Source organism: Staurois parvus, unplaced genomic scaffold (assembly GCF_062004578.1).
Source record: "Staurois parvus isolate SC_StPar_1 unplaced genomic scaffold, SC_StPar_1.0 ptg000210l, whole genome shotgun sequence".
NCBI classification, from domain to species: Eukaryota; Metazoa; Chordata; class Amphibia; order Anura; family Ranidae; genus Staurois; species Staurois parvus.
In genome coordinates this window covers 1613069-1629419 of record NW_028318006.1, presented here as the reverse complement: position 1 = coordinate 1629419, position 16351 = coordinate 1613069, and the positions used below count along the sequence as shown (strand labels likewise).

General features: G+C 41.9%; 1 protein-coding gene across 2 annotated transcripts in view; it reads left to right on the top strand.

Annotated features, from left to right (window-relative positions):
* Positions 1 to 13623, top strand: part of LOC149461077 (beta-1,3-galactosyltransferase 2-like) — a 45233-nt gene extending 31610 nt beyond the window's left edge. For both annotated transcript variants that reach the window (XM_089678852.1, XM_089678853.1), the window contains exon 2: positions 11252 to 13623. In XM_089678852.1, coding sequence (XP_089534978.1) covers positions 11325 to 12428 — 1104 coding nt within the window. In that variant the 5' untranslated portion in view covers positions 11252 to 11324 and the 3' untranslated portion in view covers positions 12429 to 13623. The remainder of the gene's footprint in view (positions 1 to 11251) is intronic.
* The last annotated feature ends 2728 nt before the right edge of the window (positions 13624 to 16351 follow it).

Here is a 16351-nt window from a genome sequence, read left to right as displayed (position 1 = left end):
AAAACAGTATCAATTCTTCTGGGTACACTTGCACAGTTTTTGAAGGAACTAAGTAGGTAGGTTGTTCCAAACACCTTGGAGAACTAACCACAGATTTTCTCTGAAAGTAGGCTGCCTCAAATCTTTCTGTCTCTTTATGTAGCCCCAGACAGATTTGATGATATTGAGATCAGGACTCTGTGGGGGCCAAACTATCACTTCCAGGATTCCTTGTTCTTCTTTACACTGAAGATAGTTCTTAATGACATTGGATGTATGTTTGGGGTCATTCTCCTGCTGCAGAATACATTTGGGGCCAATCACACGCCTCGCTGATGGTATGGCATGATGGATAAGTATCTGCCTATATCTCTCAGCATTGAGGACACCATTGATCCTGAACAAATCTCCAAACTTGCAAGGAACCTCCACCATGCTTCACTGTTGCCTGCAGACATTAATTATTGTCCAGCTCTCTAGCCCTTCTGCTACAGCCAAATATTTGAAATTTTGACTCATCAGTTCATTTTTCTGCACCCCATTTCCGATGTTTTCATGCCTAAATGAGTCACTTAGCCTTGTTTCCATGTCCTATGCACTCATCATCATCATCGTGGACTGCATCAGCATTATGATTGTATCTGTAAGAATACATAAATGTATTTACTCTTGATCATATTAAATAATTGCCTATGAATTTGATTATTACTGGTTTTAGTAATAACTTAAGGTGCAGACTGGCACGGAGCCCACTCCCACTCCTGTAGCTGATGATGCAAATCTAAAAAGGAGGGTTGCATACTGCTGGTATCATCCACAAGAAACTTTATTGGAGACTGCTCAGACAGAACATGGTTCTGCCATGATGTCTTGTCTGAGCAGTCTCCAATAAAGTTTCTTGTGGATGATAGCAGCAGTGTGCAACCCTCCTTTTCAACCGGCATATAATTATACTATTCTCATAATTATAGGCAGATGTCCAGAGCACCCCACTCCTCTTACATCAAATGTCAAGAGCACCCCACCACCACCACCACCACCATCAGCAGACGTCAAGAGTCCCCCACCCTCCCTTACATCAAAGGGCCCCCTTTTACCTTGTGCTGAACAAGCTAGTGCTGGAAGCTGGTGGAGCTGCAGGAGCAGTGTAAGGGCCACATGAAATGGTCTGGAAATGTTTGTAAGAGCCTCCATTGTACAGGGCAGAGGTTGAAGCCTGAGAAAAGATGTACCTGTTGATGCTATAATCTGTCATGTGTTTAAAGTTTGTTGGTAAAATGTCGTCTAACCATGTAAACAGGGTTTATGTTTTTTTTGCTACGAAGCAAATTAACTGTTATGCTTGTTTCAAAGAATACATTGTTATTTAAAGAAAATCTATGGTCACAGCATACACTTTCATTTCATAACATCAGCATTGTAAAATCTTTACACAAAAATCCACAACTTCCTGGATTTCCTGCATGCTTTGTAGCTTCTCTGCTGTTTACTTTCGATTTCTAAGGGCTACATATCCCATGATACCTTGATGCTTGCAAGCAGTAATTCTTGAAACTCCACATACAAGGGCCACGATGCTTTGTTTTACATCTGTGCTGCCACCAAACGTTATCCATTCAAGTGAATGGGGCCACGCTGCAACCACCCTGCAGCTGCATGTATTGCAGCAAGTGGTAAGGATACTACACATCATCTCCCAGTCAACTGTCAAACACCTTCTGAAAAGCAGTCCACTATAGATCTATGCCCCTTAAAGCTGCTCACACTGTTAACACAATTTGGTCACACTCACTTTTCACTGTTATTACTTTTCATGGGGTGCTCAAATGTGCTCCAGATCTTATACAATCCTAGCAATGCCCCTGGTGCAAAGCATGAATTGGCAGAACCAAAAGAACTGAACCTTGCATCTAAAAGACCAGGCTTATGATAGGGAACCTGTCAGATCTGTCCATGGCCACCTCTTATTTAGAATGATCCACCAATACTCTTTCTGCTTCTGCTGTTGCACAAATCCTTAGCATTCTTGCTAATATTTCTCTGCATTAAAGCAAAAAGCCCTTATTATTATAATTACCATAATGCCCTTTTATTTAATGCAAGAGTAGCTGAAGATTAAAGTGGCTGTAAAGGCAGAAGGTTTTTTACTTTACTGCATTCTATGCATGAAGGTAAAAACATTCTATATGCAGCTTCCTCCGCAGCCCCCTCCCAAATGCATACCTAAGCCCAATTTTGATCCAGTGATGTGCACTAGAGCCGAGGCTCTTTCAGCTCTCTGGCTAGTTCCACACTAATGCGTTGCGGTACATCGCATGTGATTCACACAGGAACAGCAACGCATTCCTGTGAAAAATCATATGCGATTTGTGTGCGGTGTGATTGGAGCCATACATTATGGCTCAAATTGCACCGCACCTGCACCCCCACCAAAAAGGTGCAGGACCCTTCTTTGGGTCTGCACTAGAATCAGATCACAATGGGTATTCACACCTATGTGATCCGATTCTGCACATCGCACTGCGTTTTGCGGACCGATTTCGGGGTGTTGTTAACATACACACCCGCATCGGTTCGCATGAACGAGGTGTGATTCTGAGGCGGTGCAGAATTCGCACAGAAAACGCTGCAAATTCTGCACCACATCAGTGAGAACCCAGCCTCTAGCTGCTCATTTGCTCAGATACAGCAGCAGGAGCCATTGACTCCCACTACTGTCAGTCAGGGACAGTAACACTCTGCCCAGGACTGCCGGACTGCCAGCAGGTGCCCAGGGAAGAGGAGGATTGGGACTGCTCTGTGCAAATCCATTGCATAGAGCAGGTAAGTATAATATGGTTGTTATTTTAATGAAAAAAAAAATGAAGCGATCATTTTAGGCTTTCATACTGTATGCAAAATCTAAATCGTTGAGATGTGTAAAAGAAAGAAATCTTGCCTCATTTTTATTCCCTTTCACCTTGAATTTCACCACGCCACCTGTCTTTCCGATAAAGGTACTGGGACAGACACGTAAGGATTTAAGAAAGGCATAAAGAAATGCACTAAATGCAGTGACATCTACGAGTCCATTTATAAAAAGTTCAAAAGAATGGTTTAGATGAAAAACCAACCTGCACTCTTCCTGCCTTTGGAATGCAAAAGAGAGCAAGTCTGCGCCTGTTTAATATGAACATAATAATAAATAAAATATATATAAAAGATCTTTTAGCACAAATAATTAAAAAGACATGTCTCAACATGCCCTGTCTCTTAAAGCTAAATTTTAGCTGCAAAAAAAATCCCTACAGCTTTAGGCTGATCATTTACCTGCAATTTAGGATGTCCCATGTTGTGCAGGCACCTGGAACTTGATGAAATCTTCACTGCAGGGTGGCCTGTCCTCTTCTTGTGTCTGAACTTTCAGCGCTGAAAAGGTTAACAGCTTCAGGTCTTTGGGCAGATCATTAGTACAGATGGTCCAATGAGATAATGCCTCCTTCATCCTCCTCTTCTATTGAGAAAAGTTATTTCATTGATTACCCTACTTGTAACACAATTTGTGAATGGGGGAGAGAATCCTGTGAATGATCAGATACTGTACATGTTCGTGCCTGCAACAAATTTTCGTACCTGTCAGGGACAGGTATTAGAGGCATGGTGGGTGTTGGAGTGTCCATACCCTGAACACTCCTTTCCACAGTGCAGCCCTCATAGCACAATGTCACAAGTTGCTAAGACACCTTCGACTATATAGCCAGCAGTGTCATAACAACCAATGAGACATCCCTGGCTCTAATCAGCTGCTGGGCTGTGAGATTCCTGCCATTACTAAATTATAGCCCTTGCCATATTTGGGTAATGATGACAGCAAGCCCCCCCCCCCCCCCCCATTTTTGTTTACATTTAGCTGTGGCTTGGGAATTATCCCAGCTGGCAGATGAATGACTACAGGGATGAAATGCCAAAAGCATCCTAGTAACTACAAGCCTTGTGTGGAAAACTGTCACAATAATGACAGCTTCCCAGCAAAAAATGCCTGTGAGCACTGATATCTTCCTGTACACCAGCTTGGAATTGGCCTTAATTGCTGCCAGTTTGCAAATCTGTGAACTGGCTGTAATTCTTTTTTAAACTGACACAACCATAGTAACAGATTTTTAAAGTGACAGAAATAAGAACTACTTTGGTTCATGTGTCAAATTTCTGAATTAGGCACAGGCTATTTAAAAGAGGCCATGCCACCAGAAAAGTATTATCAGTGCTTAATTGAATTTCACCTATTCCACCCTATATTTTTTAAAGGGTTAAAAAAATCAGCTTAAATCATCTAAAAAATATTGCAAAAAAGAAGACTTCTTACCTCTCATCAATAAAAATGCACACAGCTTAAATCAAGCTTTGCGAGTGGAAATGCGACATAAACATAAGAAATATTTTGAATACTGCTGGAATTTCAAGATCATTAAAGCCTAGGTGTAGTCAAAATACAAAATTCAAAACTGAGCACAAGGGACATGACTTACTAATATTGCTCGGTGTCCCTTGTGCTGGTGGTTCCTGGTTTTCTTGAAATCATCCTCCATCAATGTCCCACCCACCCTGGTCGTCATAATCTTCTGGTGCTGTGGGAGTTTTTAGAAGGGAGCTGTCACTTGCACTCATCATGAGTGTCTGACCATCCTTTATGACCAGCAACTCCATTCATTATTTATTTATTTCAGGTACTTATATAGCGCCATCAATTTACGCAGCGCTTTACATATATTTATTGTACATTCACATCACTTCCTAACTCTCAAGGGGTGTACAATCTAAGGTCCCTAACTCACATTCATACATACACATACTAGGGACAATTTAGACAGGATCCAATTAACCTACCAGCATGTCTTTGGAGTGTGGGAGGAAACCGGAGTACCCGGAGGAAACCCACGCAGGCACAGGGAGAACATGCAAACTCCAGGCAGGTGGTGCCGTGGCTGGGATTTGAACCAACAACCCTAGTACTGCCAGGCGGACATGCTAACCATTTAGCCACTGTGCTGCCCACTTCATAGAAGTCAGTACTACAATGGAGGGGGCGGACCTATCAGTCATCCATCTGTCATCTATTTATACAGTGGGGCAAAAAAGTAAACTAAGAGATAGCAACGGGAAGGGTATTTTTTGTTTCTGTACGAAAAGGAGGTGAATTTCTTCATATTATTAAAAAGAAACACAAAATTACAGGATATATTTCTGCTTAAAATGGCAATAAAGCAGTGTAAGGAACAACACAATGATGCAAACTCACACTAGCCAAACAGATTTCACCTTTCTTTAACTTGGAGCCTTCGAAAAAATTAATTTTTTTTTCTAAAGAGATTGCTATGAGTCATCTTTTTTCACAAGTTTAAAGCCTTAGTATAATCAAAATAAAAAATAAAATAAAAAATCACAAAAATCAGCTTCTATCAATGAAAGGTGATATACAGTGGGGCAAAAAAGTATTTAGTCAGCCAGCAATTGTGCAAGTTCTCCCACTTAAAAAGATGAGAGAGGCCTGTAATTGGCATCATAGGTAGACCTCAACTATGAGAGACAAAATGAGAAAAAAAATCCAGACAATCACATTGGCTCCCATCTGCAGTTTGCTAGAGAGCATTTGGATGATCCAGAAGAGAATTGGGAGAATGTCATATGGTCAGATGAAACCAAAATAGAACTGTTTGGTAGAAAGTAGACAGCCCCAAAACATCACTGCTCTAGAGGAGATCTGCATGGAGGAATGGGCCAACATACCAGCAACAGTGTGTGCCAACCTTGTGAAGACTTACAGGAAACGTTTGACCTCTGTCATTGCCAACAAAGGATATATAACAAAGTATTGAGATGAACTTTTGATATTGACCAAATACTTATTTCCCACCATAATTTGCAAATAAATTCTTTCCAAATCAGCCAATGTGATTGTCTGGATTTGTTTTCTCATTTTGTCTCTCATAGTTGCGGTCTACCTATGATGCCAATTACAGGCCTCTCTCATCTTTTTAAGTGGGAGAACTTGCACAATTGGTTGCTGACTAAATACTTTTTTGCCCCACTGTATATCACCTTTCATTGATAGAAGCTGATTTTTGTGATTTTTTATTTTATTTTTTATTTTGATTATACTAAGGCTTTAAACTTGTGAAAAAAGATGACTCGTAGCAATCTCTTTAGAAAAAAAAAAAAAATTTTCCGAAGGCTCCAAGTTAAAGAAAGGCGAAATCTGTTTGGCTAGTGTGAGTTTGCATCATTGTGTTGTTCCTTACACTGCTTTATTGCCATTTTAAGCAGAAATATATCCTGTAATTTTGTGTTTCTTTGTAATAATATGAAGAAATTCACCTCCTTTTCGTACAGAAACAAAAATACCCTTCCCGTTGCTATCTCTTAGTTAGCTTTACTAATCTTCTGTTATATTTCATTGTGAAATCTATAAATGCCTGCCCTTCCAGCTACCTGAGCTTACACCCTTTTTCTAAACATACAGTATGGGTGTGTATCATGCAAGGTCAGGCAATTGAAAGGGAGGATCCCAATAAAGTGGTAAATACAGACAAATAAATTAAGCTAATTAACTACCTGCCGACCGCAGATAGCCGAATGACGGCTGCACTGCGGCCGGCCAGTTCTGGGTGGACGTCATATGACATCCTCCCAGAACGCGCTCTCCTGCGTGCCCCAGGGGGCACGCACCCGGCGATCTCCGTGATCGCTGTGTCCTACGGACACAGCTGATCACGTGATGTGGTAAAAGGCCAATCACAGCGGCCTTTTACCACGTGATCAGCGGTGTCCAATGACACGCTGATCAGAGGGAAATGCAAGTGCCGGTTCTCGGCTGCACTTTCCTCACGCTGTCAGATCGTGAGGAAAGTACTGCCGAGAACCGGCAGTTGTCAGAGCGGGGATCGGCACCAATCATCAGGGCACTGATGATCAGTGCCCTGATGATCGGTGCCCAGCAGTGCCACCCGCAAGCTCCGCCCACCTGTGCCCAGCAGTGCGCCCACTAGCTCCGCCCACCTGTGCCCAGCAGATCACCCACCTGTGCCCAGCAGTGCACCCACCTGTGCCACTCTTCAGTGTCACACACCTGTGCCCAGAAGTGCCACCCACCTGTGCCCAGCAGTGCCACCCACCTGTGCCCACCCACCAGTGCCACCCACCAGTGCTGCCAGTCAGTGCCACCAGTCAGTGCCCAGGGGTTGTGCCAGTCAGTGCCGCCAGTCAGTGCCCAGCAGTGATGCCAGTCAGTGCCGTCTATCAGTACCCATCATCAGTGTCACCTATCAGTGCCGCCTATCAGTGCTGCATATTAGTGCCGCCTATCCGTGACACCTCATTAGTGCTGTCTATCAGTGCCGCCTATCCGTGCCACCTCATTAGTACTGCCTATCAGTGCCCTTTAGTGCTGCCTATCAGTGCCCATCAGTGCCGCCTATCAGTGCCCATCAGTGCTGCCTCATCAACGCACATCAGTGAAGGAGAAAAATTACCTGTTTGAAAAATTTCAAGAAACTTTTTTTTTCAAATTTTTTGCACTTTTTGTATTTATAGAGCAAAAAGTAAAGTGCCCAGTGGCGATTAAATACCACCAAAAGAAAGCTCTATTTGTGAGAAAAAAATGATCAAAATTTCATATGGGTACAATGTTGCATGACCGCGCAATTGTCAAAGTGCGGCAGTGCTGAAAGCTGAAAATTGGCCTGGTAAGGAAGGGGGTATAAGTGCCTGGTAGGCAAGTGGTTAAGGAAGTAAACATAAACCATCCATAAGAAAGCCTGCACAATTGAAATATTTTAAGACTGAATATTAAAATTCTTGCATAAACCTAAATGTGATTAGTTCCCTTTAGGCTCCATGCACAGTAGGAGCTGAAACAAATGGTGGAAAAATGCTGGATAAAAGACTCTCAGTGTTAGCGGTTTTTGCCAGCCTTTTGTCGGTGTTTATCAGTGTATAGCATGTTGTTAAGAAGAATGTAGCCTGGCAGGCTAGGAAAGGGGGGGACGAGCGAGCACCCCCCCTCCAAAACCATACCAGGCCATATGCCCTCGACATGGGGGGGCGCTTTGGGGCTGAGGGGCTCCCCCCAAAGCACCTTCTCCCCATGATATTGGGGACAATGGCCTTATATTTTGGCGGTTATGCCACCTCACTTATTCGCTTGCCAATAAATACAATAAGTGACTACAACCTTTTGTCTATGTAAGAATCTAGCCAATCCTGATATGGCTATTACCAATAAAGTTAATATCAAATGATAACTGTGCTAAAAAATAAAGATATAATTTATTTACACAGAAAATAAGCTTGCTATTATTCAAATATAACAAAATATAAAGCAGCTGGTATAACTTTAAAAGTAGTGATATTACAATGTAAATACAGAATTTTACCATTACATAGAGACAACTACAGGAAAGAAAGTTACAGAAAAAAAGAACAATGATACTTTACGCAGACAACTTTACCTTCCCATTGTGCTCAGGGATCAAGAAGTTAAGAGAGAAAGTGGGGGTCTTGCTTTTGTGTTATATACTCTTGCAAAGACCTCCTCTATAACCACCCTTCCACACACCCTTCCAGGTAGAGACACTCCCACTCACATATCTTAAGACTTTGCCATTTCCGTATAATGGGGGGCTCTGTGTGACTGTGAAAGACAGTGATCAGCCATAGGTCATAAGCTGGAATTTATGATAAACCAATGTCCTGCTGAGCATACATCCTTTGAATTCAATTCCCGCAGGAAGATCTATTACAATACTCCCTAGTAGATGTTAGAAATGACAGTGAGTCCAGGGCCTACTTCCTTACATCAGCCAGGTAGCCATACTAACATAAACCTCTTCAGGAAACCTTCAAGGGGGTTTATGGTGATGAAACAGATGGTAAGTTGCCTATTCAAAAGGAATACAGTCAATGTCCACCTAATGCTTCTTGGGAATACAAAAGTTCATAAATAATGATGACTTATCATTTATGATGTCCTTTAATAAAGTGCAGTTCCTGTATTTCGCAGGAACTGAGACTTAGACCCCTGTCAAAAGTTCACAATAATGTTCATGAAGGTAAAAATTATTGTGGGCCCAAAATATCCATTGCACTCTTCCCCACAACCCTGGGCTGTGGTTGTGGGGGTCTGTTAAAGGGGGTTTCCAGATTCTGATAAGCCCCCCATCCTGCCCAGGGTTGTGGGGAGAAGCCCTTTTCCCCATCAACATGGCTGTTAAGCTGCATACTCGGATAAGGGTCTGGTATGGGTTTGGGGGGGACTCCATGCCATTTTTTGTTTTGGTACCAGACCTAATTCCATTTTTTGGCATGGGGTTACTCTTAAAATTTGTACCAGACTGGTATAGAATGGGGGGACCCCAACACAGTTTTTTTTTATAATGCCGACGTTCTTTTGTTTACATTCAGCTGACAGCTGGGATTCCCGCTGACAGCTGATGAGTCATCAGTTGTTAAGGATCTGGCAGCTACCCACTCCTTAACAACCCACTGCTTACCAGCTCTTAGGAGTGGTTAGGAGTGTTCAGTGTTTTTTTCTGCCAGAAAATCGCTCACAAAAACACAAACCAGAGAGTTTAGAAAAATGCCTCTACAAAGTGTGCATGGACATATAGGATAACATTGTTTGCTTCTAGAGGCAGAAAAATACCTCTAAACACTGCTGCTAGGAGAGTTTTTTTAAGCTAGTGTGCATGGAGCCTGAGGCTCCATACACACTGGCTTAAAAAATGCTGCTCCTAGAGGAGTTTAGTGTTTTGCCTCTAGAAGCAACTAATCCTATGTCCTATGTGTTCACGCACAGTAGGTAGTCTAGAAGCATTTAAATGCTAGTACAAAAAATGCTCAAAATTAGTGTTTTTTTTTCTGCCAAGAGCACTGGTGTTTTTTTTAAGCCAGTGTGCATGGAGCCTACATGTGCTTGGTGTACTGCAAATTAGCAATAGCACATTCAGGGAACACAGAGGATAATATTGGCTGAAGAAATTCAATTACTCCTTCAGATGTATTTATAGGAAGGGGGTATTATCTTTCCCTTAGTTTAGGTTCCCCTTGATACCTTCCCTGAGGCAGTGATATCTCTAACCTGCCATCTCTGGCAGGACCCAATATAATTAGTGGATAGAGTTTAGTGGGACAGAGAGAGTTGGAGTGCAGAGCAGCAGCATGGATTAACAGGACTTTGGACAGTGTCCTTGACATTCCCATTGTGAGATTACCATGAACAGGGTTTTCCCTGGAGTTGGGCTCATTTACTGAAGTGCACCCCTGACCATGGAACAAGGGACTAATGTCACTGAAGATGGATAATGACTGGTACAATTGTTCTTATGATATTTTCCTATAAATATGATGCTACATCATTGAATTGTATTCTGCAAACTTTTATTAAAAGGCATGTTTTGCTTCTGGCTGAAGGGATGCTATTCAAGGGGATGCCTAAAAACCTGAGTGGAAACAAGTGGGCTTGTACACACTTAGGCTGCAGGTGGCTGGACAAGTGCAACATCTGATAGGCTGCACTTGTGGGGTATACAGTACAGGATACTGGGTGGGCCAGGAGTTGGTGGTGGCTAGTGCAAAAGGATCTAAAGTGTGGACCCCTCATCTGCAACACACAGCAGGTGACCTAAGCCCCCATGTCATATGAGCCCTGAGTGCATAATTAGATCGTTGGAGCCAGGGGCGGACTGACAACTCATGGGGCCCCCAGACAATAAGGGATCATGGGGCCCTTGTGTCCTTGCTCACACTCAAATCACACCCAACAAAACCTATGAAAGGTACCAGGGGCATTTCATGGGGCCCCCTTCTGACCCCGTGCCCTCGGGCAGTGCCCGAGTTCCCAAATGGTCAGTCCGCCCCTGGTTGGAGCTATAGCCTGCACTCAACCACAGTAAAAAGCTGTGTAAAGGTGTGACCACTAAAAGGGGAGTTAGTGATGTATTGGCCCAGTGCGATGGTGTTTGTGCCATCTGTAACACAGTAAGCAGATAGGTGAATCTGCATGGGCTCAGGCATTTGCATTGCTAAACAGCAGACCAGGAGAGCCCTGCACTTCCGAGACCTGCCTGCATATTGTAGTAGGAACTTAGGTTTTCCCCTAAGTATGTCCATGAGCTGTATTAAAATGTGTTTTAAGAAAAGGTAATGAATGTTTGTTTTCCATGAAAAAAAATAAACAATTTTCCTATGGAAAAAAAACATAGCCTATAAATTTTAATTCATATTTTCTCTTTATAAACAGATTTTGTCTCCAAACCTTGATATCCCAGTAGCCGGCATTGTGAACTGTCACAACCCTTTTACCCATATGAACCATGAAGAAACACTACTGCTGTGCTCCATGCTTAAAACTGAGCATCAAGTTTCTAGTGCTCCCCGTGTTCCTTTTAGGATCTATGACTTTGATTTTCCTGCTGTTCATATCATTGAACCCAAAAGATTATACCTTGATTGCAAGGAAATTAGTTCTTACAAATGACTATTTCCACCGTTTCAGAATTCAAACAAATACATCTCAGACAGTGAAAAACTCTGACACATCCAAAACTGTAGTAGAGGCTCAGCAAGCTGCAAAAGAAGACCACACATCTCAGTACCTTTCTCAGTACAAATATATATTGAGTGAGCCTAATAAATGTCAGAAAACCAACCCTTTTCTTATTCTGCTTATAGAAATACAGGCATGGCAAATTGAGGCTCGTCAAGCCATCAGGCAAACTTGGGGAAAAGAAGACTTTTTACCAGGAGTAAATATATTGAGATTGTTTTTAATAGGCAAACAAGCAAAGACTGATAATGATGTAGAAAAGAAACTAGTAGTTGAAAGTCAGCAATATCATGATATCATCCAACAAGACTATTTGGATACCTACAAAAACCTAACTCTAAAGACACTGATGGGCCTGCACTGGGTTGCCAAGTACTGTCCACAAGCATCTTACATCATGAAGACAGACAGTGACATGTTTGTTAATACTGAATATTTAGTTCACACGTTGTTGAAACCAGACCAGCCACCAAAGAAAGACTACTTTACAGGTTATTTAATGAAAGGTTATTCACCGAATCGCAATAAGGACAGTAAATGGTACATGTCTTCAGAGCTGTATCCAGGTGAACAATACCCTCCGTTTTGCTCAGGAACTGGTTATGTTTTCTCTGGAGACCTTGTAGTAAAGATACTTAACATTTCTGCAAGTATTAGGCTACTTCACTTAGAAGATGTGTTTGTTGGCATATGTCTAGACAAACTTGGGATTTCACTTGTACCCCCACTTAAGGATTCTGATTTCAACCACTGGAGAATTCCTTATTCTCACTGCGTGTACAACCGTTTAGTCACCTCCCACTGGTTTGAGCCCCATGAACTGATCAGCTGCTGGAATGATTTACAACAAAATAAACACACCTGCATCTAAATTATCAATTGAAACATGTTACTATTGTTAACAAATGTCAAAAGACTAATCATAATATATGAATGTTTTAAATAAATATTTTTTATGTACTCTTATTATGTTACCTAAGAACAACATGAATACATGCTGTTATGGATGGATATTATGTACAAGGATGAATTTACAAACAAAAAAATATGATAGCAAGGAAGGCTTAAAAATATGAAACTCAAAAATCACAATTGTAATTAATGGTAATAAAACGTTTAATCATTTAAAAAGGAAATATAGGAACTATTGAGGGATTTATTAACATTTTTTGTGATTATTTGAGGAATATTGTGACTACATATTATGAGCCAACAGCCTTGAGTAGAGAATTCCAGTAGGCAGAAAATAAGTGTATTTAACTATAACATTGATATGTTAATGATGAGGGAAACCCCTATCCAAGCATTAAAGTCTTATGCATCCAAGCTTCATTTCACAGCTAATATTTATAATACAGTATAAGCATCCATGTATTCACACACAAAGTGCAGGGTTTGGGTTGGAGAAAAGGTCCACTGCAATGTTTTTTGAGCTCCTGGCTGTGTCGACACTGATAATGCAAGTGAATACAAAATGCATTTAGAAAAGCTTTACCAGTTATTAAAGCTACATTCACTGGCCACTTTATTAGGTACACCTGTTTAATTGTTTGGTAACATAAATTGCTAATCAGCCAATCACATGGCAGCAACTCAATGCATTTAGGCATCTAGACGTGGTGAAGATGACTTGCTGAAGCTCAAACCGAGCATCAGGATGGGGAAGAAAGGGGATTTAAGTGATTTGGAACGTGACATGGTTGTTGGTGCCAGATGGGCTGGTCTAAGTATTTCAAAAACTGCCAATCTACTGGGATTTTCACGCACAACCATCTCTAGGGTTTACAGAGAATGGTCCAAAAAAGAGAAAATATCCAGTGAGCAGCAGTTTTGTGGATGAAGATGCCTTGTTGATGTCAGAGGAGAATGGTCAGACTGGTTGCTGTGACATTCAGATAGTAGGGTCAGAATTTGGCATAAACAACATGAAAGCATGGATCCATTCTGCCTTGTTTCAACGGTTCAGGCTGGTGGTGGTGGTGGTGTAATGGTGTGTGGAATATTTTCTTGGCACTAGCAAGGTGTGCCTAATAAAGTTACTGGTGAGTGTATATAGTCATTGACAAGCTTTGCTAGTGTCCTTTTTTTATTAACATCTATATGTGCGGTATGAGATGTAGAAGCATTTTTAAGTACAGCTACTGCAAGTATCTCAGTTGTTTTTTTTTTCTTTTTTTTAACAATGTGTTGTATCCCCACTCTGTGCTAACGATATATATACCCCAGCCAATATAATCTGATCTGGTCTGAATCTGATCAGGTCTGCCTATTATGGACTGGTGTCCATTTACACCCACCTACCTCCAATCAGATCTGGTCAGATAAATAAAAAAATGGAAGAGGATTAATCTCCCTCCATCTAGGCATATCAGATCTGAAGGCAGTTGGGTGTGAATGGACAGCGGAGTCTATTTACATTCGGCCACCCATAGAGCAGAGCGGGCTCTGTCTTGTCTGCTCTGCAGAAACTGAGCAGACACAGACCTTTAGGCCAACCATACATGGGTTGAAATTCGGCCGATTTTTCATCCAAAAATCGGACCTAAGAATAATCGACCGATTGTTAGTGGGTCAATGGCACCAGCCGATGTTCGTGGTTCCTCCCCTACTCAGTGATTGGGCATGTTGGAAAATTTGTGAAAAACTACCGATTTTCGACTCAATGATGGTCAAATCGTACGATCATTTTTCCAAAAAGAATATGCGCATGAGCCGTAACCTGGAAGGAACAGAGGTTTTGCCTGTTATATAGGGTGAACTTTATGACTTGGTCGGCCGATTTTCAAAATCATTGATGGCACCATCGGATTGCCGAGTGAACAACGCTTTCGATTTTCGGACAAAAAAAATTGTTCGGAATTCGAACCATGTATGGCCTGCATTAGTCTGCCCGCTCTCACCTGATCAGCAGGGAATCAGTGGACAGATTCTCTGCTGGCCTAATCGGAATTTGGCCTGTCTGAAAGGGGCCTTACACTCTGGTCACACCAAACCCGACTTTGAAATCGTGCGACTTACAGTGAAGTGATTTCAAAGTCGGATGACATGCCGATTTCAGGTGCGATTTGCAAGACATCTGACACAGATGTCTATGCAAATCACACCAAAAGTAGTATATGTACTACTTTAGAAATCAGTGCGGCTACGACCAAGTCAGAACCAAGTCAGAACTGCACCGATATGACTGTTCTAATTGCGGACAATAAGGTGCGACTTAGCATGCGATTTGCAAGTCGCATGGCATGCAAATCACATGCCAATTCGCATCCAGCGTGACCGGAGACTTAGTCTACTCCAGAATACAGCACTATGCTTAATATTAGAAACAGTGTTGCAACTGAAACACACTTAACAAAACATTACAAGAGCATAAAACAAAGTGTCTTTTTAGTGAAACAAAGTTCACATCTTCCATCAAGCAAATAAAACATCAGCTGATTCTGTGAAGCTGATTCTTATTCATCCAATGTGTGTGATAATCAGAGTGTAGCCCACCACCCAACAGTGGCCAGCAATTGTCAGTTGGCCACATTTAGATTAATACACAATAATAATGGATAGATCATGGCTTCCCTAGCTTTGGCTCTACTCCCAGCTCTCACAGAGAACAATCAGGATGATAGTATGTGTGAATGCCAAAAAACAATAGGAAACAACAAAGCAAGATACCATAAATACAGCTCAGTCCTTTTATTAAAATCTTAAGTACTCACATAAATCATATAAAATGTATCCAGTATTAAACCAGCAGTAGCGTAGAGTCTTACTGTTTTTGACAGTGCTCAGTTAGGCTCCCAGTATTTACAAGCGGACGCTCTCTGTAAACCTCCCGCTGCATAACACCACTCATCCCTGCTGGCTCACACATATGTACTGGCTCCGCCATCAATGCTTTTCATCGATGTGATGACGTCTTCAAGGCTGAAGCAGGCTACGTGTGTTCCTATTTGTGTATTTTGATGGCTGACAGAAATGTTTCTATCAGCCACTGGAATATACAAATCTAAAGCAGGGTTTACACAGGGTTAAACAACAAAAACTGACAGACCCCCGCATCCCCACTTTAACCAATATGGAGGCAGGTATCTCCTCTGCTGCACCATTGCATTCTGACAGCAGATGCTCCCCCCACCCCACCTCCATAAAAGACACAAATGGAATGCTGATTTTCAAGCATGACCGTCCAACAGAAAACAGTCCCTGTTGAACAGAGAAGAGTAATGCAGGCCATACATGGTGCAAATTCTGAACGATTGTTTGTCCGAAAATCAAAAATGTTCGCTCGGTAATCCGATGGTGCCATCAATGATTTCGAAAATCGGTCGACAAAGTCATAAAGTTCACCCCATATAACAGGTGAAACTTCTATGCCTTCCAGGTCATGGCTCATGCGCCTATTCTTTTTGGAAAAACGATCGTATGATTTGACCATCATCAGTCAAAGATCGGTCATTTTTCATGAATTTTCCAACATGCCCAATCACCGAAAAGGGGAAAAACCACGAAAATCAGCCGGTGCCATTGACTCACTAACAGAGTGATTATTCTTAGGTCCGAAGCACGAAAAATTGGTGGAATTTCGACCCATGTATGGCCGGCCTAAATATAGGCTGAAAGTTGGCTGCTTCCTGCTGACCTGGCCGACTTTCAGTATGTGTGTACCTGGCTTTACACTGCAGGCTTTCTTATAGAAGAGTGCACAGGAGTGAACTAATCAGTGAGAAGCTGCATGATATGGTCACAAGCTGGATGTGCTGCCTTGCCTGGGTTCACTTCACACATTTCACTGTTCCA